We start from the raw sequence: 24,703 nt of genomic DNA on the forward strand, positions 1-24,703 counted from the left end.
TGATTTCATCTAATAAAATAGATGGAATTTACTATCTCTTTGCTAACTATACACTAATCACAACCTTCAAGTTAGTTGCTTCATCTCTTTCAGGTACCTTATCTATTCATCCAGGATCTCACACTGTGAGCGACTCCTCATGGCAACCTACTAATATTTGTATTTGACATTTGCGATGTGTTTTTCTGCTTACCTTGTTACTCACTCTGTGCTTTCTTCCTGCCCTTCACCACATCATGTGGGGAACTTCAGGAAGGGTGGCGTGGTGTACATCTCAGGCCGGGAACAAGGATTTGGCCTTGCAGCGCAGGAGCCTTGGATTCAGTTTGCCACCGTGAGAGAGAACATTCTCTTTGGAAGAGGGTTCAATGCTCGCTTCTACCAGGAAGTTATTGAGGCCTGTGCGCTTACGGACGATCTCAGTGTGAGTACCAGTGAACTGAAAGTTGTGTTTTGTATTCACTGCACTATTTGCTTCACTTCTCCTTGCAATTTTCAAAAGTGTTAATTCAACCACCAGCATCCACACAAAACACTGGTGCTCTCTTGTGAAACTAGGGGACATTTCACCTGAACAAGGCTGTTCTACCTTCAGGTGGCCTTTGACCACCTTGCCAGGTTCTGTCACACATTACAGAGGCTGCATTGGAAGATAACATGCATACAAGTAGTTACTCTAGCTTACTTGTGCTGTGACTCCAAGCATGTTCTTGTGGAGTGCTCTTACCTCTGAGCCACACTATATTCAAAAGATAAGTTGCTCCGAGTCAGACCTTAAAGACTGATTGTGCACTGGCCCCACTTAGATGAATGAACTCCAGTTTGTTGACACTAAACGCAAATAAGACCAACATTGTAGTATTGGAGGATCCTGACTATGCATGGTCGCACAACAGGTGGCCAATTGAACTAGGCCCTTCCCCTGACCCTTCCTCCTTATAATCTAGAGATTGTTTTTGTTGAGCAACTCATACTCATTCCTGAAATAGACAGGATTCCACCACTTGCTTGTATATACTTCACATCATTAACAAATCATTCATTTGCTTCTAGTTAGGCGCAGAAAGGCAGTGGTCCAGTCTGCATTATTTTAAGACTTGACGACTGCTGTTCTCTGTAGTTCAGTCTATGGCCTGCCTTACAAATAGACACAATGCTGCTATTTAGATAATCCTCAGTTTGAATCAAAGAGCCTATATGTCTTCTCATTTATCTTATGTATATTGGCTGCCTATCCACAAATGATATCAATTTGAAACAGTTTACATCAGCCACAAGGTGCCAATGTGCATCAGCCACAGGACTGCACCTATCGTCCTACGCAGGATCCACCTTCATTACATACTCTTGAGGTCTCTGCTGTCTATGGGGGATAGCCTTGTGGTCGTCCCTTGCTTTCGTCGTGCTCGAATGAGAGATACATCTCTTCAAGGGTTCACGATAAAAGCTTGCAACTCTCTCTCTCTGTCCATACAGTTGGCATGAGCTTCCAGAAATGCCTGAAAGCCAAACTTTTTGGAAAGTTTCACACTGATCTATACATTCCATTTAGAATAAATGCTGTAGGCATAGCACCAGGGTGAGAGAAAAGGATATTTTACACCTATTCTTGCCACCAATACCTAATTTATCATAGGGAAATAATGGAAAAAGAAATAATAAAGATAACTTTCCTCAATGAAAACCTTGTAGACTATTCTGAAACTTTGCAGCACTGCTTAATATTGTAAAGCAGTAGGATATACGCGCTATCAAAAGTGCAAATACACCGACAGTTCCCTCTTCCTGCCCTCACCCGCATCACATAGCTTAGCGCCTGGACACTCTATCCATTGGGTAATCAAAAGCTTTAGAAAAAGCAAAATAAACAAACAAATAAACGGCGTCATTGTATGAAATTGTTTCCGATAAGGTGTGTTTAAAGGGCCACAGATTGTTTATATACCTACATTCCAGAGATTGGCTTTTGTAGGAAAGACCCTGTTGTTGCACATTGATTGTGATTCCTCCTCTTACAGTGAGAACCACCAGAGGAAAAGCTGCCTTGATACAAAGAAGAAGTGAGAAGACATTTTCTCAAGGATACATATGTTCAGAATGATGGTTAATACATTTTTGCTTATCATTAGTGTTGGTATAATGTTGACTGTGCGATTTACTGTTTGAGTATTTGCAGAATATATGATGTTACAATGCAAACAATCACAACTCATGCTTTTACAAGGCAGTTTTTACATCGCGACTACCATTACATCGCATGATTTTTTAACGCATACCATTACAACACATTTTTTTAAAACTACAATTACAACGCATGCCATTATAATTCATACCATTACAACACATAATACGTTTAGGGCAACATTAGGGTAAGTGTTAGGTAGTGTAGGGGTTAAAATTACTATTCCCACTCCAGTGAGTGCAACAGTAGGGTAAGTGTTGGATAGTGTAGGGGTAACATTTACTATTTCCACTCCAGTGAGTGCAACAGTAGGGTAAGTGTTGGATAGTGTAGGGGTAACAATGACTATTCCCATGTACCCTAAAACCCATACCCACCCTAAAACGAAAAAATCGCCATTACTTACCTTATAATGCGTTGTAAGGGCATGCGTTGTAAGGGCATGCGTTGTAATGGCATGCGTTGTAGTGACATGAGTTGTAATGGAATGCGTTGTTTGGAATGCGTTGTAACGGCATGCGATGTAAAGGCAGTTGCGTTGTAGCAGTTGCGTTGTAAAGGTAGTGTGCTGTAATGACTGTGTTGTGATGGATGTTTCCCATATTTGCAAATCAGGAAGTGACAATATGACCATGATGTCCCAATTAATGCCATCTGCACACTGGATGAACCTTCTCGAAAGAGTTGGAAGAAGAGGCCTTCTTCCTGCCACTTTCACTATTGGTGTGCCCTGTGAAGACTCACACACTGGCCACTATTAAAACAGCAAGACTGACTTAACAGAAACCATGTCACTTCCCTTCTAGAAGATCCATTGATTCTGCTCTCAATTTTGACTATCTGCTAAGAAGAGTGTAGGGCTTCAAAGTGCCCCTTTTTTGCTCTTCTTTCTTTTTCTTTTTTTAGAAATATTATGGTGATTACAACATTCTACTTTTGGGTACTTACAATTCTACTAAAGTGAACTGATGATACTGAAGTGTTTTGGGATTTTTTTGTCCTGCTTCTGTCTGCTTTCCTGAGACCTCTGATGCTTTCTAAACTCTATATTTAGCAGAATGTTATCGTCTTAAAGGCTTTTCTATGCTGTTCCTTTTTTTCCTCAGGTTTTGCCAGCAGGCGACCAAACCGAGGTAGGGGAAAATGGAGTGACCCTCAGTGGAGGACAGAAGGCTCGGATTGCCCTGGCCAGGGCAGTTTACCAGGTAAAGAAAGCAAATTCAAAAACTCTGAATCTAGATGGCAGGTGCAGGGAGACAATGTGAGAATCTCCTGGTTAGAGGATGAAACAGTAGTAGCTCGTTTGGACTTAGTTAGGGCGAAACAAGACACTAAATAGCAAGCGGAATTAGTTAGAAGTTGTACCGTGATTGTTATTCATAACTTTGAGTGATTGCATTTTCATTATAGTCCACTGCCGCTGATTGCTAGTGGAAACTCTTCCCTTTGAACACTGCACTATCACCTACCTCTCGCCACTACCCGCTTCGCGGGTGCCTCTTCGCGGGTGCCGCTTCGTGCTACACAACCGGGAGCTGTTGGAATCTTGGGCACGAGCTGCTTAAGTCGCTGTCGGTGTTTTCAACCATTACCGAGGCAGGTCTGGAGAGCGGCGCTGCAGGGACTCACTCTCCCAGGAGTCCCTGCCCGGCTGCCATTACCTAGTCCGCGCTGCCTGTCTGCCCCGCCCACAGGACGTCACAAGCATCATAAAGCAAGTCTAGGGCTGCCGCGGCGCGGGAGCGTCCCGGGAGAAGCCCGGGACAAGGTTGGGACCGTCCGAGGCCGGGCTGGGCCACCCCCCTGAGACTTTATCTTGTAAACCCCGACCTTAATTTTGAGTTGTGTTTTATATTATCTACTGTGCTACAGGTCCTATATACTCAATTTCCCTAGGAGTTATCTCTAATGCCAATGTCTCCGCGAGCAAGCAAGGGAAAAAGGTTGGGGGAGGGAGTGTTGTCTGTGGCACACTAGATAATTTTATAACGCGGGCATTCTCTGTTTTAGAGAAAGAAATAGCCATTACCGAGCGAAGGATTTCTACTGAGTTATTATCAAACCAGCGCTCATCACTAGGGTTACTGGCGTTAGCAGTCTCACCGACCCCCACCTTAGAGACCAGTACTGGAACTGATCCTAATAATGTCTCCATTGGGTGTACTATCGAGGAGGCAGAGACCGAGAGGCTCGTCGTATCTGCCAACATATCTGGGCCGGACCCTCAGGACCCATCGACCCCGGAGAACACAAGTGCTGAATACGGGGAACACGAGCTTAGGTGCCACGCTAGCCCCGCCCAGAGACCCCAAATCCCCACTGAGAATTCAGATCCCTCCAGGTCTAATAACATCTTGAGTAAAAGAAAGAGAGCAGGTAGTGATCAGAAGGGGGGTTGCCAGAAATCTACCAAAAAATTTAAGGCCTCAGTGTATAAAAGTAGCGAACATGAGAAGGAAAAGCAGAGGGTGGGAAAACCAGCTAAGCTAGCTCCAAGTCTTGGAAAGCCGACAGCCAGCATATCTACCGTTAACGGACTACAGCCAGTTATCCTACCGGCAATCCCTACCATCCCCATAGAGTCTACAGTACAGGCCCCCCTTTAGCACAAATTGAGCAAGTTGTAAGATCTCTTGTTCTCCCGATATTAGAGAGGGTAAAGGTATTTACAGCGAGACTGGACAGATTCGAGCTAACGACCCTTGACAATTTTTTTTCACTTAAAACACTGATCAAATTACATTCTAGATCTGGGCAAGAAGCTTGTGAACATGGGAAGACGCCCGAGTTAGACCCTGCAACTATGCCTGTATTGTTGCAGGACAAAGAAAACACCAATGCAAACTCTAGTTTCCAGCCTGGTGTCAATTTGGGAGCCCCTAACAACGCACAAAACAATGCGAAGGGAGGCAGTAAACCCGTATCTTCTATTACACACAAAGAGAAGAAAGATGTCTCGCAGCAGGCAACTGCCCGTAGTCCCAAAGTTGCTAATAATCTGAAAAAACCATCTAAGTCGGGTAATGGTAGTGTGACACAGTGCCAAGAGACAAGCAAGGTAGCGTCATCACAACAAATCCCCAGATATGCTAATTTACCACCACAGTGTAGTGGTTCTGACTGGAGTCCTGCAGCTAGAACCCGCCAGGCAGGAATCCTATCAAGAACTTAAAAATAAAACAACCCATTGGTTGAACAATAATAGACTGTTGCAACCTCATATGAACGGCCAGATTCTTCATGTGAGAAGAACCCACTGGGTTGGGAATAGGATCAAGGATATTCCGGGAGACTGCATCCTTGTAAATTTCAGAGATGCTAGAGTTTCAGGGTTCATATCCTCTCAGCAGGGTTGTCAGGAGGGCAGCGGTATTAGAACTTACGATCTGAGCTATTTCCATTCTCGACCAGTACTCCCGCAGCAATTGCATGCTCCCCAGTCTTTCTATGGAGGGTGGTGGCAGGGCAATCCTATTCACAGCAATCATCCAGTCTGGTGCGCAACCCTTACAATGCCCATTTTGACACTAACCCGCATGGGGCCGATTCTAGGTATTGACATGATCCTTACCGTTTAAGTAATAATACGACCAACCAGGTGACAGACCTAGACGGGGGGAACCTCTCATGAGGAACTGCATGGGTTCCAGGCGAACACTATGGCAGGTTCCTGTCAGGACCCGCCTCCCTTGGGTGTACTTTTTCAGGGCCAATTTGGTGGGCCTGGAAGTTTCCCTTGTCCTGATTACTCTAGTCAGGCAAACAGTCTTATGGAATCCATCCGGGAGGTAGGCAGCCCTTTGCCAGGCCACCCTCAAAACTAAATTATGAAAAATCCTGAACAATTTATTACACAGTGCAATATTAAAACATAATATTTCAACAATAATTAAAATGACGGGGAAGAGCATTAAAAAAAGGAAACATAAATTCCTATTAGTAAAAAAGGTGGTGTAGACAGAAAATTAAATTCAGCGTAGACGTCAGAATTATTTTCTAAACCCTATAATACACAATCCTCCTTTTGTCATGCGACGCGTTTCGGTGGATCATATGGTCAGACCACCTTCATCAGGTTTATACATATTTTCTTCCCCAAAATTTCTGAAAACGAGAAAAATTATCTTTAAAAAAGCATTCGTGTGGTTTAAATTTTTCAAATTACAACACTATCAGTTCCAATTTAAAAAAAACTTTTGTACAAAAAATCTCACAATGACATTGTTACATTGCCTCAAGCTTTCTACAACAGTATTACATACACATAAAACATTATTACAAAGACAGATATAAGACTATACTATCAAAAACATTTCATCACGTTTTATCACATTTAATAAGAAAAATATTTCATATTGTTATGCCCGACCAATAGATAAAAGTTGTGTGACATAATATAATAAGTTCTCATAGACATTGCAGTAACTTCTAACATAGGGTATAACTAATTCATACTTCCATTTTTATGTCTACTTATTTATAGATTAACCCTTTTGACAAATGATTAACATATGCTCACACAGTGGACCAAAGTGTGTATAAGCCTGTCTCGCATCTGATAGCCCATCGATCCACTAAAAAATGATGAGTGAGTACATCCTGAAGAGAATCACATGAGGGAGCAGCAACAACACCCAAATTATATTAAACGGGTCTATGCTCACGTACCTCGAAGCTTTAAAAACAAATCGGCTTATGGTTGATAGTTCCTATATCAACAGAACACCATCTTTCGTCCAAAGAGTTAAAGAACTTCTCAGACCCGATAATCTATTTTGGAGCGCCTGTGGGGAGTCCTTTTGGACATGGGGATCCCCCGGTACATCTTATCACTACTAGTGAGGATGCACAATGGTAACTTCACGCAGGTAAGGTGGGGCCAGCATGGGCAAAGGACTAGCAGAATTCCAGTGAACAGGGGTGTCCGCCAGGGATGTGTTCTGACTTCCACTCTATTCTCCTTAGATGTGGACGGGGTGGTGCAGCACTTATTGCAAAGTCCATCTGATGCACCATCCCTGGCGGGCGAAAAAATTCCAACAGTCCTGTTCGCTGACGACACCCTACTTATCTCTAAGTCCCCTGTTGGCCTGCAGACCCTCCTAGATAGTTTCCAGTCATTCTGCACCACGCGAGGCCTGGTGATAAACACCGACAAAACGAAATATTTGATAATAAACCCGTCAAAAAAACACATCAGGGGCCCTGTTTTGAATCAAGTGCCACTGGAGAGGGTTACAGTCTTTGACTATCTTGGCATCCGCATTTCTGACAATATGCAGTGGACATCCCACCTACAGAAAATGTTATTATGCCACAAAAGAGTAGGGGGGGATGTTATCCTTCTAGAACAGCGCTCCTCAACATCTAAGCCTATTGCCCCGGTGGAGCTATATACAAGGCCAAGAGAGCTAGTTCAGCTTTGTGCGGTGCAGAGCTGTGGGGATTGGGTAACGTGGACCTGTTGACAAGGTCGGAAAATACGTTTTTTAAGGACCTAATGGCGCTCCCCCAGAGCACGCCCATGAACCCCCTGCTCATGGATTTGGGATGCCATTTGATACGCGATCTCGCCAAACTTCGACCATTATTACTAAGGGCTCGGTTGTGGCGTGTCCCTGAGTTAGCTAAGTATGCAGAGGGTTTGTCAGAAGTCATGTCTATGGTTGGTTGGCACAAAGTTAGGTGGCTCAAGGACGTTAAAACACTCTTATGTGTCTTGGGCCGTAAGGACGCTTGGGCAACTAAATCTGCCCCTCCAAAGTTAGTATTGAAGAGAATCTTCTGGAACTGGGTAGCGTCCAAACAATGTTCTGACCCAAATCTAGGCAGACTTACTGAAAGCTTCTTGGGGATTAAAGATGTTGCATTCTGTGAACCCTATCTTGACACCATTCAGAATCCATTCGACCGGGCACTGTATTTTACATTCAGGATTGGCACTCTACCAATCTGTGAATTTACTGCCCGTTGGAACCCCCCCCCGCCAGACTTTACCAAATTGCCCATTTTGTATCACGAAGGTAGAGTCAATGGCTCATATTTTTTTTGCATGCCCACTGTACCGATCACCAAGGAATTGCTGGTTAAAGCCTCTTTGTAAAGAATTAGGAACTAGGCAACACTCTGTGGCACTTCCTATTTTTAAATCAGATACTTGCACACTCTACGTATGCGGTATTGCAAAGTTCTTAAGATGGGCTTGGTCCATCAGATCTCAAAGGTTAAAGGCTATTGTTTAATACAAGTTTTAAATACTGATGTAATGAATTGAAACCATGTGCTTTTTGTACCTGACTATATGTATAGATTGCAGAATGGACTATGTGCACTTTCTAATCGATTGAATTCTGTAATAGTCATTATGGTTGTTTCAACAAACTGTTTTTATGGTTCTTAAATTGTCGAGTTGTATTTATGCTTTTAAGATATGTTTTTATCGAAATAAAGCACTTTGAACTTGAACTTGAACTTATAGTTCTAAATAAATGTGCCTAGTAATGTGATCCATACCAGTGCTAAACATTTCCACATTTCATTTGTTAACGCCCCTTGATTGTTGTATCTCAGGTTCTGCGGTGGAATGAAAGTCCCTGCAAGAACGGAAAGACTTAAGGAACCCTTGTGTTTTTTTTTGGCTCATCACAATAATCTTGACCACTGACCTGTTTAAATCACACTCTTTCAAATGCTGTTGCTCTGCTTTCAAAGACTTTGAGTTCAGGAGGTTTCCAAAGGTGTGGGTAGCAGTCCAGCTGATATGCAGAAGAGCAGAATGAACAACCAACTGTGGTCTGGTTTTCTACAAACTCAAAGCAAATTCAGGGGACCGGTATTGACTTCTTGATATTTGTTGCATGGTTGAAGAACTTAAATAAAACTACAAATTCACTTCAAAACAAATATTTGTTGAGGTCACTTTGGCAAAATTTGAACAAGAGGAAAAAGAACTCTTGAATCTTGAAGACCAGTTAGAAAAGTGGAACCTACTTTCTTTTAAAACCAGTTGAGAAAACGATTTTTTTTCTTAATGAAACGCATTTGGAAACAACAGGACTTTTTCACTTTTGAAAGTAACCACGAACTGGAAAAAGATTAAGAAATTATAGTTTTACACTATTTTAAGGTGTGGCTGTGAAAACATTAAATATCTTTTAAACTATGCATTGTGCAAAATTACATGGGGCAATGCAAAAGTAGCAACATAAATGCACACTTAAACATCTTACCAATTTCCTGATAGTGCCCTGAGTATGCTGCTCTAGAATTGGCGGTTGTGCATTGTAAGTCAGAAGGGCACCACTCTGGTACCAATTGCGTGCCCATTTGCGATAACGCAAGCAATTTATGACTTTAACGAAAGGTTTGAAAACCTGGCTATATTCCCAGTAGATCAATGTAGCTCTCTTCTCTTAGCACCAGGTCTTTTTGAGATAATAGAGCGCTTTGGAAATCCAATTTACACTATACTACATTACCACATATTGACATGCTTATGGCAATTCCAAAGTGATTGTGTCTAGGATAGATTTAAGCTCTAAGAATGTTGGTGGTGATAAACGTATTCTGCTTTTCTCCAAATGAATGTAGCTTAGGAATACAAATGTGTACAATTGTATCACATTATGTGGCAACAGATACTGTCATCATTTGGAAATTGTTGTTCAGTTGTGTGGTGTACTTTAAAAAATTCAATTTGAAGTTTGATGCTGGGTTGTGGAGCCTCCTCCTTGGACATCGATAGTGAAAAACTTAGGCATCAACATTGACAATGAGCTCTCGATGCGGACCTAAGTTCCAGCCCTAGTAGGAACCTGTTTTGAAGTACTACGGATGCTTAATATATTTCTGCAGCTTCTCCCCCAGGATTCCAGGAGGACAGTGGTTCAGGCTCTGATCACGTCCAGACTGGACTATGCTAATGCCCTCTATCTGGGTTTGCCGGACTATCTGTTACAGCGTCTCCAGGTAGTGCAAAATGCAGGAGCAAGACCAATTCTTAAACTTAAACCCAGATCACATATGACCCCCCATCTGAAGTCCTTACATTGGCTCCCAGTTATGGAAAGAATACAATTTAAGGCTTTGGTTATTTTTTTAAAGCCTTCCATGGAACAGGTGCCAACTATCTTAGAAAACGAGTCAGCCGTTATGTGCCCACCAGGACACTTAGGTCATCCAACGCAGACCTGGCTTGCATCCCCAAAGCTTATCTGGCACGCAGAGGCGGCAGATCTTTTCGCGTTTTGGGAACCCACATCTGGAATTAACTGCCGGCAGCTCTGAGATCTTTAACAGTGCTCTCCCACTTTAAAAAACAGCAAAAAACGTGGCTATTTAAAAACTAAGCAGCGTGAGGTATGCACTTGTTAATTGCCAGCGCCTGGACACTAAGGAAGGAGTAGCTGTGCGCTGTACAAATACAGGTCATTCATTCATTCATAGTTGGTCTGGGGCAAGATTCCGGATTGTTAAAGATGGACTTAAATTCATGAAGTTGAAGCAGAGCCTCATATATTTTTGGGTATCCAACTCGAATGCTGGTTTCACAGCGGGAGAGTCATGACTTTATACAATGAATATATGAGGAACAATCGCTGATTGGCATAAAGTCGTTTATGGACCTTCATTTATGATTAACTCCCTCTATTCTCCTTTTTCTTTTCTCAGGATAAAGATATTTACCTACTCGATGACCCTCTAGCTGCTGTAGATGCTGACGTTGCTCGCCACCTGCTTGAGAAGTGTTTTTTGGGGATCCTGAAACACAAGACCAGAATCCTTTGCACCCACAGAACAGAGTTTTTAGAGAAAGCAGACACTGTGGTACTGATGGACAATGGGAAAGTTTTACAGATAGGTAATGTCTAGTCTAATGTCTAGTCTAATGGCAAGTCTAGAGCGGGTGGTACTAGGTTTTCCACTCTTGCCCCTCGCTTTTGGAACAGTCTTCCACTTACCATTAGATCTATCACAGTCTATCTGCACTTCCGCAAGGCGCTCAAGACCCATCTGTTTGCCCAAGCATTTTCCACTCACTGATCACCGATGTTTTCTTTTTTTCCGCCACCCGTAATCACCCAGCACTAGGAAACCGCTTGGTCGCAGCGCGCTCTACAAATAATTTCAACTTCAACTTCTATGTGTCTGCATCTGGTTGATGTTCTGAAATATGGGTTTTTGAGTCCCAAGGGTATTTTTAGGGTTTAGGGTGGGTATGGGCTTTTGAATGGCAAGGGTAATTTTAGAGGTTTAGGGTGGGTATGGGTTTTTGGGTGACAAGGGTACTTTTTAGAGTTTAAGGTGGGTATGGGTTTTTGGGTTGCAAGGGCAATTCTAGGATTTAGGTTACGTATGAGTTTTTGAGTGGCAAGGGTATTTTTAGGGTTTAGGGTGAGTTTGGGTTCTTAGGGTGGTAATGGGTTTTTAGGGTTTAGAGTGGTAAGGGTGTGTGTGTTGCCACACATATGCCTTTCCCATACATGCCTTTACAACGAAAATTTGTTCTAAATACATATGCGTCACAAAGACTTGCGTGGTAGTGTTGCGGTTGTTGTAATGACTGCTGGGTAACTGCATGTGTGGTAATGGCATGCGTGGTTCTGTCATTCAGCCAATATATAATGTGCAATCAGATGATAGCGTGTATTGTAGCGAAGACCCACTTTTTCTCTGGTTCTTGTGCCTACCTTATCCCATATGCTTGTCACACCCTTGGTTACTTTGTGATTCTCTCATCTTTATCTCTCTTATCATTCCTTATCTTTGTCGCATTGTTTGTTTCATTCTCCTTTTTGTCTTCTCTCTGTCTCTCACATGTTCACGCTAAAACTTGCAGGGACCCCAGCTGAAATCCTTCCACTAGTTGAAACCACCCCGCAACAGAGGGAGAAAGTCAACAAGAAGCTGGAGAAAGGTGAGTTTGCTGTGCTCTGGGGATCTTAGCATGATTCTAGGCTGCATTGGTGCTATCCACCTATTTAACGTACACTGGTGGATCTAAAACTCCCTGTAGCTGCTGTTTCAAGCTCATCACCTCACGCTGCTTCCCTGTGTGTGTGATGCATTTTTATGATTCAGCATTTATATATACATATATTTTTTAATTAACAAGTTGCAATAACAACAAGTTCCCCATTCCAGCCCTTTCTCCGTTTGCCTTTTTGTCCACCTCACCACCTAGAGAGATCCACAATGCAATGCTTCAGACCCCCAAAAAGAAAAAAGAAAACTTGGTTACGCTGTCTGATTAGGATTTAGAATTCCGCTTGGTAGGTATGAGACCTCCCCACCTTGCTTCATTCTCCACCCCTCCCGGCTGCCCATTTCCGAAACAGTCTGAGAACTATAAGGCTCTGGTCCAGGTGAGTAGTCTGAAATTATTTGTAAAATAAATCTAATAGTGCTCGCCATTGTTCACTAAATTCGTGCTGTGTGCCTGTGATGCTAACAGTGACCTTTTCCATTCTCGAGATTTCCCATAGTCCGTGATACCAGTTTATCCCCGTTAGAGGATCTGCTCCACGCCATCTGCCTACGAGTGTCTATTTAGCCAACAAATGGAACATCAGTACCAGTTTCCTGGTCCCCTTCCCTGATTCTCCGTTCACATTGGGTAGCCTCCCTAATAAAATGATTGGAGCTGAGTATATAACTCTTATTATTACTATTCTTGTTAATATTATTTTTATTATTAATTTATTATAGAGCCTTTATCCAAGGTGCATCACATACAATTACATTATTTGTACATTTCAAAGTAATGATAAAAAGTCCCCAACGTTACAAGATATCCTCACACTGCCAAAGTTAGTTGGTGTCCTGAAGATGGATAGTGAGGTTGTTCCGGAAGTGTGGTGCAAGGACTGTAAACGAATAAAAGCTTGAAGGGGCAGACGGAGGTCTGAATTGAAAGCCAGAACAAAGAGAGCAAGAAAGTGTGTATAAGGCGATCAAGGTGGATTGATAAGGTGAAGCAAGTAAGTGTAGACATCTGAAAACAATACAGAGACAATGGTATCTGAACTGACCAGTGATTGGAGGCCAACCAACCTGTGCCCGGTAGGAAGCAGTATGAGGACGACAGTCGAAAATTAAAGAGGTGACGGATACAGGAGTTTTGAATGAAATGGATGAAGAAGATGTTTAAGAAGCCCAACATAAAGTAAAGAACAATAGATGATGTGGGTAAAAAACAAGCATTGAAGAAGCAGTTTAAGAGATGAAAAGGAAAGACAGGGTTTAGGTGTATGGATTTTAGATAGATGCAAACATTTCTCAACTGCAGATAAAAGTTGCTTTGAAAGACACGTTTGACACGTTGAAGATGATTCCAAGATTTCTAGCTGAAGGAGAACACGGAATAAGGTTTAGGGAAAAGTGAATAGAAGTTAAGGTAGTTATAGCTGAGGAAATAGGGAAGAAGATAATCTCTTTTTTTAGGGCTGCATTTTAAGGAATGCGACAACATCCAGTATTTGACAGCAGAAAGACAGGCAGTGATCGGATTACTGGCAGAATCAGTAAACGAAGAGAATCAGAAATGGGTCTAAGAGCTGTCAGCGTAGAAATGTGAGTTAAAATCAAAAGAAGAGATAATGAAAACTTAAGAAATAGTGTATATGGAGAACAGAAGTGGGCCAAGCACAGAGCCTTTGGGGCATAGGACAGAGCACAGAAAAGGACAGTGCCCCTTTCCAAAGAACTGAGAAGAAGCATTTAGCGAGATAAGATTGGAACCATCCAAGAACGGTACCAGAAATCTCAAGAATAGAGAGAGAGTGGACAAGAACAGTGATCCACCTTCTCTAAAGCAGGAGAAAGATCAAGGAAGATAAGAATATAGAGGACTGTATTGTGATGTGTGAAGGACAGTGTTAGATAGAGAAAGAAGTGCAGACTCAGTCGAATAGCCAGAACAAAAGCCAGATTATACAGAAGGAAGAAGATCATTAGTCCGAAGAATGAAAAAGAGCTGGGAAAAGACAATGCATTCCAGTATTTTAGAAAGCAATGAATATAAGTTGAGAAATTGGCCGAAGTTAGAAATATCATCGCTGTAGGTTTGAATAGTGACGAAGTGCCAAAATACAAGCAATGAAAGTATCCAGATCCCCAATGAATGAGGTTGGGGGCCTGGTGGATGATAGATAATGAGAGAGGTCAGAGGTATAGGCTGGGGAAAAGAGATTTAAAGTGACATTCAAATGACGGAAAAGATGCAGTAGTTGTAGAAGCAATCCACTGACAGTGACTGAGTAGACCTTCCTGTGCTGTCCACTCCAAGGGAAATGAGAAAAAATACTCCTTTGTAGTTAAGGCAGCAGAGACAGTGGAATCATTCTCCCCTAGCCTTGTTTCTGTAACACACTGAAATTGAAGTCTTAAGGACGGGAAGGCATCTAAAGCAGTGACATGTTCATTAGCTAAAGATCTGACAGTCCAGAGCCCTAGCTGCATATTGAGAGGCGAGTAAGAGTCCAGTATTTGAGGGTAATTCTGAAGTCTAAACTACAAAGCCCCTGATTCTAGTTATGTTCTTGAGGATCTTGTCCTAGATCCATTGTGTTCTGTGCTTGTAGGGTGTCCACCTCTTGTCACAGAAACCCCTGGTCCATGGAGCCTTTGCCAGTGGTTGCTTCCAGATGGGATACTTTGTCCCCTAAGGCATAGATGTCCTTCTTCACTTTTTGAAGAGCCTTGTCTGTAGTGAATTGTTATCTTCTTTTAATCTTTGGGACGGGTTATCCATGAAATCTTTGGTGATTGGCGAGGAGTTTTGCTCTACAACCTAAGGAGCTTTTTTGATCTTCGCTTTTGGTCACTCTTCAGAGCAGAAAGCAAGTCCTTTACTTTTACTTCCTTTCACTCATTTGCTGTTGCCATCATTTAGAGCTGTTAACTGGAAGCGAAAACAGCAATTGATGGACAGAATGCACAATAATGTCATACAATCACCCAAAGTACAGAGATCTGGGCCTAAATCCATCCCGAAGCCAGTCCTAGGATGCTTGTTTCCTGTCCAGGGAGGACCTGGCTTGGCAGTTCGGGCTGGACTATTCCCATGAGGCACAGGGTCAAGACTGATTTGCATATGGCCGGGTCTAAACTGGGGTGTCATGGTGAGCAAAAGATGGATGGATTTAACCCAGATCTCTTGATTGGGGTGAATGTTTTGATTTGTTCTGCATTCTGTCCATCACTTGTGTGTCTTTTGTTAACTGGAAGCGAGGCATGAAGATGAAGCAGTTTTCCCCGAGGGTCCTTCTTGCTATAGTAGAGTCAGACCCTCCACGGACTGGTGCAGTTTGTGGCTCAGCCTCTTGCGCCTGCTGTGCTCCTGGGTTCTCTTCAGCACGACTTAGGATATTTAAAAGTACCAGGGGTTCTCCTCTGTTTTCGTGAGAGGTGACAGCTTAAGTGCGCGACATGTGCTTTCCACAATTACGGGTTGATTATAATATGTGGCCTCTCTTTGGTCCTTTGATCTGGCTCAAGTCACTTGTGACACCACTGAGTCCCAGAGTTCCTCAAGGGGCTTTGTGGCACTTTGACTTTGGTGCTGGGCTATAATGCTAGTACTCAGGAGCCACCGCCAGGCTCTATTTTGCACGTGGCCCTCTCATTAGGTCTGCTTTATAGTTCCTGGCCTCCAGGCTTCACAGATTGCCGATCACATTGTCCCCTTCCACTTTGTGTCTGCCCCCATCTTGTCTACATGGGGCCTTATGAAATTCTTCTGCAGGATCTCACCAAGTCTCCACTGTGCCCCTTGGTATCGTACCCTGTTTCAGCCCAAGGGCCTGACTCCGCGTAGCTGCAATCTGTCTTATTTCCATGCCGAGCGCTACTCATCATCTATTTTTAGTTTCCCTACCATCTCCTGGGAGTTCTCGCACCTCTGTTTCATGGTGCACCTGGAGTGTCTTGGAAAGTGGGCCCCTGTGCCAGCTTGGAGGTGCCCCCTCTCACTGCGCAGCTCTGATGCCCCTCATCCGCAGGCTGCTGTCTTTGAAGCATTGTGCTGCAGACCTCTCTTTCTTGTTCTTACCAAGGGCTCTGTAGCTATGAGCTGAGTCTCGCCATCTCATGCCCCCTTCAGGTTGCTCCAGTAGGGCGAAGGGATCGCTAAATACTCTAGATACCAGCAGGCCGAGGCGAAGGAGACTCGTCCCATGTCCCACTCCATATTGGACTAGGCCACACCCAATGGTGCCTTTATTTAACCTTGTTGCTATGTTTATTCTCCGTATCTCTTATAGCTCATAAAACTGCTTTTTAGTAATAGTTGGAACATGACCTGTATGACCTGTGGTTCTCTGTTCTTGAATCCATGTGAACAACTTGTGTGTATCCTATTCTCATTATCTTGGATTAGAGCAGAAAAGGGACCAATAAGCAGGAGGGACAGCTGCTGCTTGATTCTTGCAGTTGTCCCATGGATTGTTTGCAATAACTGTCCTGGGATACCTGTGTATACTGTGGTTCATTACCATTATTTTTTGGTTCTGCAGCCTCAGAAGAGCTGGGCGTAGAGGAGGAAGAGAGAGTGATGGAGCTGGAGCACCCTGAGGGACTGGCCCTGGCAGCGGAGGAGGAGAAGAAGGAAGGTGCGGTGGCCTTCATGGTCTACACCTCATACTGGAAGGCCGTGGGCACCTGTCTGTCTGCCTCGGTCCTTCTGGCGCTTCTCTTGATGCAAGGTACGAGACATGCATGGTGGTCGCACCACACTGCCTGAATAATGTGGGCCACTGCCCAAAAGAACTGATGTTTTTATTGAATTAATTTAATGCAAGGAACTCATCTTATTGACGTTTGCCATTCACCAGCCCATCTGTGCAACACTTGCCCATATACATACACACAACAGACAACCTTCATACATACCCTATACACAATGACGTTCTGGGGACTAACTGTGATGTCCTAACCACTAGACAGTCTCCCCGCAGGGGTAAAAGTAAAAAGACCCCTTCACTTGGACCATACTGCGTGGGTTGAGAGAGAGGTCACTTTGTCCCTCAGTGCAGAGTCACCACAGCACTGAGGGACAAGGGTCCATGAAAGAGGGAGGGCTGAGGAAGAGAGGCTCACTTTGGGCTTATAGCAGCCAAAGGGCATTGTGAATGCTGAGTAGTCTGGGGTAGAGTTGGAGCAGAGTCTTAATAAATTGATGAAGAGAGAGAAAGTAATTATACAGCTGAGATTAGCTTTCCGGACAGAATGCCGGACATGCAAGAACTACTGAATGAAGTGTGCTTGTGACCCAGAAGGTGAAATGGTACAACCTTGCTCCCAGGCATAAGAGATGATACCCCTGATAGTGTTCATCATTGTATCTTTACCCCTCAGGAAGACTTCATCTCCCAAGTACACACTTAACCCTATTCCCTTTGTTGCAGCCTCTAGAAATGTCTCTGATTGGTGGCTGTCACACTGGATCTCCAACCTTCAGACAAAGACAGGGAACGTCTCAACGAGTGATCTTGGCGCCTCCGGTGTTTCACCGCAGCTGCTGCTCTTCTTCCCAGGAGGCCTTGTGTAAGTTAAGATCCTCTTTTACCATCCAGTACAGATGCCTCATGCAGAGCATATGAATTTAAGGAACATCTGGGCTGTACTATCAAAGGTGCTGTTGGGGTGGAGCCATCATATGTGCCCGCTTTATGCACTTACGGCCCCTTTGGTAATAGAAAGTGGCCACAGATGCTTGTGTGGTTACCTCTGTAATGCAGATCGTGCTGGTGCACAAGTAGCACCTGTGCTATATAAAGGTGGTGTCTGCTCATTCGCAGGGCCCCATGCAAATGAGGAAATACTTTGCCTCTGTGCTCACGCTGTTTAATAAACGCGGGTGCAGAAGCAGTGAGGTGGTCCGAAGGTGCATTGACTGTGCACCACCAAGAGGTAGCGCACAGTCAGTGCAACTCCAAGGGTGGCTCTTGAAAGGGGGACCCCCCAGACATCCCCATGAAGGTATGTGCACCCGCCTGCCTCCCTTTCCAATGCAGGCCAGGCTGCTGCCTGCACAGTGAAAGTTGGACCGGCTCCTTCAGGTGCAAATTCATGACTGCTGAGAGAGCGAATTCAAGGTGATGGGAGGCAATGACATGTTCTGCACCTGGTACACCCAGTTAACGGTGCAGTGCGGTGTAGACTAGGGCAGAGCACCCTATTTGTAATATGGGCCTTGTATTGGAAATGACCCATTCACAAGAATAATTTCCATAGTCTGAAGTTGAATAAATGTGAAAACATGCACAGGAAGATTGTAATCCTTTACATTGCCTTGTGATTTCAGTTCCTTACCTTTACCGATGATTGGTACTCTACGATAGATGGAGAGCAGAGGTGTAAAGGATAAACCATAATAATACTAATGTGACTGCAGCGCTTACTCACCTTTTGGAATAGAGATAGAGGTGGAAAATGAGGAGACACCCTTGTATAAGAGGAACAAATATCTCTCCCTGCTTCCCAGCATCATACAACAGGGAAAGGAAGTTTTTGCTACAGCAGCCACATCTAAGGCAGTTACAGCAAGGATAGAAAAAAACCACAGAGCCTCAACACAGGACCCTAAATATATCCAGGGACATGAAGAACCAGGTGTAGGAGAGTAGTGTCTGCAATCCTATGGTCACCCCAGATTTTTGCTTTTTGCTTCACTGGTTTACGACTTTCCCTGGCTGTGGGCCTGCTAATCAGACCCACAGCCCAGCTATTCTCTCTCTGAATTGACACACATGTACTTTAGGTGCATTTACCAATTGGTATTGGGTCACTCTTATAAGTCCTTGTACAGTGTACCATAGGTACCCAGGACATAAGTGCACCCAAGGCCTACCAGAGGCTGCAGCATGTATTATGCCACCCCTGGCTGGCCATCTAAACAGACACAACTGGATGGTAACACAGCTGGGGCAAGGTGGTGTAATCACCCTTTGCTGTAGATATAGTATATCTGTATCTAACCCAAAATGGACACATAGATTCCTATAAGTCACTCCTATGGCAGGCCTTCTCAATCCTGAGGGCAGAGTGCTTGGAATTATGTGAGATGGTGCTCTAGCATGAGCTGAGCCTGTCTGCAGCTTTGGGAACCATGTCCTTATAGCTGTTCCATGATAACGCTATACCATATACTCTTAAGTGCATTATAATCCTCGCGGTTATTGCTAACTTTGGCATAGCATTATCGAAACAATCGTGTAAGGTGTCATACGCTTTGGAATACTACCCCCTCACCAGTTCTGGCGACGGGGGTAGCATTTCACCCTTCTAGAGGGATAAGACATGTATGTAACTGTAACCCCGGTTAAAGTTAACCCGAGCCTCAACATCACAAAATGGATGCTGCTGCCACAGACACAAGTCTGACCTCCTACTGCTGGGAGTCCTTCCAGCGAGGGAGGCCTGGACAAAGGGTTTCCTGCCTGGGGAGGTGCCAGCACCACCCCAGACAGGACTTTGTGTATCCAGATAGGCAGGGCTGAAAGGAATGAGACATGCATGGGGCACACAAGGTGTCCCTGTGCATACCCCGGTTCAAACCAGTTGCAGAGGCACTCCAGCCCCAGCTCTGGTCCGAAACCGGACAAACGATAGGGGGTGTAACCACCCCCCTTCCTGGTACCACCCATGGTAGGGACCTAGTCGCTAGTACAGCCACCCTTAGCAGAATAAAGGTAGGAGCTGGTCCCATTCCAAATTAGATTATCCTGAATTGAAACTTTGCAAGAAGAAACTCTGGACTTCGACGTTCTGCTCCACAGAAGACTGTAGAAATCTCCCTTGTGGCCAAGGAGTGACCACCCTGCACAAGCAGGCACCATCAAGCGTCCTAGCGGTTAACTTTGTTGTCCTTCCTGCCGGAACCAGACTTCAGAGCCCGACGAGATCCGGACTTCCAGACCTCTCCGACCTTAACTCACATCTGCAGCACAGCTGAGACCCGTGGGTGCGACGAGACTCGTGGGACCGGCCATCTTTGAAGAACTGCACTTCGCTTCCAGCACGACCTCTGAGGCACCCTCGAGAAAGTGCTTTGGGGATCGAAAAGCCTTAGCCCCGAGCAGCTCCTGCACCGAAGACCAGCCCTCCAGCATCCATGAGATCTGCGTGGGGCCCTTCTGCTTGATTGCTACTCGACGCGTTGTCTGGTCACTTGCCGGCTGGCTAGTGGCCTCCTAGACGACGAACCTTGAAATCTACACCGCTGGTCTGGTTGCTCCAGACTGGCCCTTGCTTCCTTCCAAAAGAGAAGCACCACGGACCCTCCTGGTCCGCACCAGACGCCATCTTCACTTGCCGCGTGGGTTGCATTTGCCAAGGCATGTTGACTCCGATCCTGGAACAGACACCGGCTACAGCAAGAGCCTGCGTGGGACAGCTCGTGCCTCCATCCTGGTCGTCGAAGACGCCTCCTGGTTCACGTGGCTGCAGAGTCAAGCGTCACCTCTTCACCTGATCGCGACGACATCATATGGTTCCTTCCTGGTTCTACTCCGGTCACTGGCTAGTGACTTTGAACACTGTCCCCTCTGCTTTCAGGTCTCCATCTTCTTTGATACGCCCTTGGATCACTCCGGACATCTTCCTCCTGGTCGCCTGCAGCATCTTTCTCCGAGGCTCCATTGACTTCAACGCGGAAACCCGACACACTTTCACACCTATGCACCCGCAGCCCGTGGGTGAGGTAACTAGAGCATTTCGGTGCTCATAGGTAGAGTGACTCTCCTAGTGTCCAGGTATCCTGTAGTTTCAGTCTCAACCAGTCGGAACTGTCCTTACTAACCTATTTTGTAAATTGTCCGTGCCCATTGACTTTGCATTGAAACCCGTGTGTGTGTTCTAACACTGCGCACGCGTCCCGTGGGCCTCCTGCTCCTTACCTAAGGTTAGGGTAGTGTAGCCCCAGCGATTCTACAGCCTCTGGGCATCCTCATTTCTTCTATCGTTCTACTTATATCATTTACTTAGTTTATGGTTTGCCGTGCCCCTAGGGCACCATTGTAATTTGTGCGACTTATTGTATTTTTCTGAAGAGTATTGTTATGTGCTTAACCCTCTGATCTCATAAGGAGTTCAGAGGTGTTTGTTAGTAATAAATATATTGTTTATTTTCATAACAACCTGTGTGGTGTCCTTTCACTTGGTATTCAATGGGTTATATGAGGTAAAACAGCTGGCTTCACATGCCAAAAGAGTTTAGCCTAAGAATGCTCTGTCCATGCTACCATTAGGATAGCTGGTCTGTAAGGTTGACTTACAACCAATCACCATAAGGGTTGTTTGGACTGATACAAGGTGATCACTAGAACTAGTGAGCATCATATATCAGGCCAACTTCTCACACTAGGTTTGACAGTTGTCTTCACATCAAGGAAAAGAGCAATGTCCTCAGCATCCATGCTGCCCCCACCAGACAAGGAAAGGAAAATAATGGAGGCAATAGTAAGCATGCTGGAGAGAGCTGCAGCCACACAGTGGCAGATCGCCATGTCCATGGCGCTGCTAAAAAGACATGCTCAGCAATACTGGGAGGATATGGAAGACCGTATGCCAGACCTCGGAGGAATATCATAAAAGACCGAAGAGCATTATAGGAGGGGGAAGGAAAACATTGAAAATTCATGCCTAAAATTGGCCTACAATGCTGCAGATACAGCAAGTAGACTGCTGGCTACGTGGACCGTCACGAGGAGACATGCATGGCTACGCATCTCTGGGTTTAAGCCTGAGGTACAACCAACAAATATTGACAGACCCCTCACAGGAAACCAGCTCTTTATCCCAGGGTTAGACCACGTGCTGGAGGAAATGAAAAAGGCAATCAAGACTGCCAGAGCGAATGGGGCCCTACAGGTCTTCAAACCCTCCTTTTAAAGAGGCATCAATCGAGACGAGAGACCAGAGGCCAGGGAGACAAACTTTTACTTCACAAAGCCAAAAGTAGCCAGGATCCAGCCAGTTTCAAGGCCATGGACATTGGCAACAAAAACAGCCGAAACTCCCTTTTCAAGGCAGACGGAAAAAAGGGGCAAAAACTCTAGAGAATCCGCCTCAGAATCTACAAAGTGCTCGAAATTCACTCTCCTCCGTCACAACACACCATTAGTGGAGATAATATAGGACTTCCTAAGAAATTAGGAAGCCATTTCCAAGTAGGTTGTAAATATTGTTTATTAACAGCTACTACATAGACCTCATTCAGAAACCACCAACTACATGAAAGCCCAGCTGCAAATCCTACGCAAAGAGGTCCAAGAGCTCCTTGCAAGCAAGACGGTAGAAAATGTGCCAGGAGAGTAGAGAAACAAGCGAGTGCACTCAATTTATTTTCTTGTGCCGAAACCAGATCTAACCACGCGCCCTAACTTAGACCAGCGATTCATGAACAGGTTTCGAAAACACAAAAATGTCAAATGACCGCATTGAAAGATGTAATCCTTTTGATAGAAAAGGGAGAGTACTTAGCATTTGTAAGTCTCAAAGATGCCTACTTTCATACACCGATTCACATAGCACACAGAAAGCACCTCAGATTTTTATTGGAAGAGGAGCCCTACCAATTCAAGGCCCTTCCCTTTGGAATAAAGTCTGCGCCAAGGGTCTTCACCAAGACACTGGCAGTGGAACCAGCACACCTCAGACGACAGGGAATAGATGTCTACCAATACCTAGATGATTGGCTGCTCAAGGCAGACATCGTCCTACTTAGCCAGGCGAGTGTGATGAGAGTAGTGTCCCTTCTGCACATGCTGTGGTTTACAGTGAACTCGAAAAAAACATCTACAAACCTGGAAAACATTCCTGGGTGCAGACATCGACTTGCAACCAGCAAGGGCTTAACCTACGACATGCAGGGTTCAGGCCATACTCACTCAAATTCTCCTCTTCCATATGTCGCAAGCTCTCACAGTGAGGAAGGTGATGAAACTGTGAGGGATGATGGCTTCCAGCATCACCTCATTCTCAATACTGGGCTTCACATGAGACCTGTGCAGGAATGGTTACACTGTCAACGGGACCAGGGGTCAGGTACCTGGTAGGATCTACTAGTTATATCGGACAAGGTCAGCAAGGATTGAGGTGGTGGAGTGCAGTGAACATGCTCAAGAGGAGGCCATTGAAGGCCCCCAACCACAAGACAACATTACCGTGGACGCCTTAATGGCAGGCTGGGGGCCACATATGAATGCATTAAGACTAAAGTGGTTATGGTCAGAGCAGGACTCCACCAAACACATCAACATCCTGGGACTAAAAACCATATTCCTCACTCTGAAAGTCTTCCAAAGTCAGAGAAAGGGAACACTGTACACATCCTAATGGACCATACCTCAGTAATGTTTTACATCAACAAGGAGGTGGGGGGACAGTATCTCAACCACAGTCGCAGTTAGCACAGAACATTTGGAAGTGGGCCACAGCACGAAAGATATCTGTTAGACGGACCGGGAGGGTCGGCCGAGATTACGGGGAGAGGTCTCCAGGGAGAGCCGTCTCCAATGACTGTACAGATAAGTAACTTCCCCCCCACAGACGGACACCACACAAGATTGAAGGTTAACGAGACTTTATATGCAATTCTTAGGTTACGTCGATATGATACAAGGAGGTCTGGACTCAGGGGTCCCCTCGGTTCTGATCTCTGGTTGAGGAAAAGGGTAGCGGGACAGTCTTAGTTACCAATGAGTTCAATAGCTCTCAATCCTCGAGCTCGGCGTGGTTGCTGATCGGGCCGTGGAGGAGCCAAGCAGGTCCCGAGATGGATGAAGGGTGGTCGGCGGGCCGTGGAGAAGCCAAGCAGGTCCCGATATGGATGAAGGATGGTCGACGGGCCGTGGAGAAGCCAAGCAGGTCCCGATGCAGATGACAGTTACAACGGTCCGCGGCCTCGCCAGCAGATCCGGACGACGGTGAAGGATGAAGGTTACGACGGCTGTGGCAGCGCCAACAGGCAGGATGATGGTGCACAGGACAGAGCTACGGCAGCGCCAGTAGTCCGTCCAGGATGAGTTCTTCTTTCGTCTCTCGACTCCAAGATACAACTGCCTTCCTGTTCTGGAGCTGCCCCAGTTATAGGGCTGGCGTGCTTTGATGTCCGGACCCTCGCACTTGGAGGTCGGGAGGTCCGGGATGAGGGAGTCCAGACACCCAGCAGGGGGGTGGAGCCAGCGCCCGGGGAGGCGATGGGCGAGCGGCACTGGCCGGGGGAGAACCATCGACACCTCTTTCTCCCATTGACTGGCCAAGTAGCTCGCTCGCCTCCTGGGTGGAGGGTGGTGCCGGAATGTCTGAGGCCGGGCTAGGCCCAGGGTTGAGGTCGATCGGGGGCCAGGCGGCCTCGTGGCGAAGTGTCCAAGATGGCGGCCCGGGCTGGGCGCGTGGGTCGGCCGTGGATCGGACCCACGAGGTTATCATGCTCGAGGGCAGGTGTCCCTGAGGGGACGTAGGACGTGCAATGGTGGTGTGTGGTGCTTGTATGACTGGCTCGGGCTTGGTCGAGCCGGG

At 45.4% G+C, this 24,703-nt stretch overlaps 1 protein-coding gene across 8 annotated transcripts in view; it reads left to right on the plus strand.

Annotated features, from left to right (window-relative positions):
• The window catches only part of ABCC10 (ATP binding cassette subfamily C member 10), a 450,580-nt gene that overhangs the window by 190,279 nt on the left and 235,598 nt on the right, over window positions 1-24,703 (plus strand). For all 8 annotated transcript variants that reach the window (XM_086925988.1, XM_086925989.1, XM_086925984.1 and 5 more), the window contains 6 exons: window positions 253-424; window positions 3,289-3,387; window positions 10,853-11,042; window positions 12,021-12,098; window positions 16,696-16,884; window positions 17,587-17,725. In XM_086925988.1, coding sequence (XP_086782114.1) covers window positions 253-424; window positions 3,289-3,387; window positions 10,853-11,042; window positions 12,021-12,098; window positions 16,696-16,884; window positions 17,587-17,725 — 867 coding nt within the window. The remainder of the gene's footprint in view (window positions 1-252; window positions 425-3,288; window positions 3,388-10,852; window positions 11,043-12,020; window positions 12,099-16,695; window positions 16,885-17,586; window positions 17,726-24,703) is intronic.

Source organism: Lissotriton vulgaris, chromosome 6 (assembly GCF_964263255.1).
Source record: "Lissotriton vulgaris chromosome 6, aLisVul1.2, whole genome shotgun sequence".
Lineage (NCBI taxonomy): Eukaryota > Metazoa > Chordata > Amphibia > Caudata > Salamandridae > Lissotriton > Lissotriton vulgaris.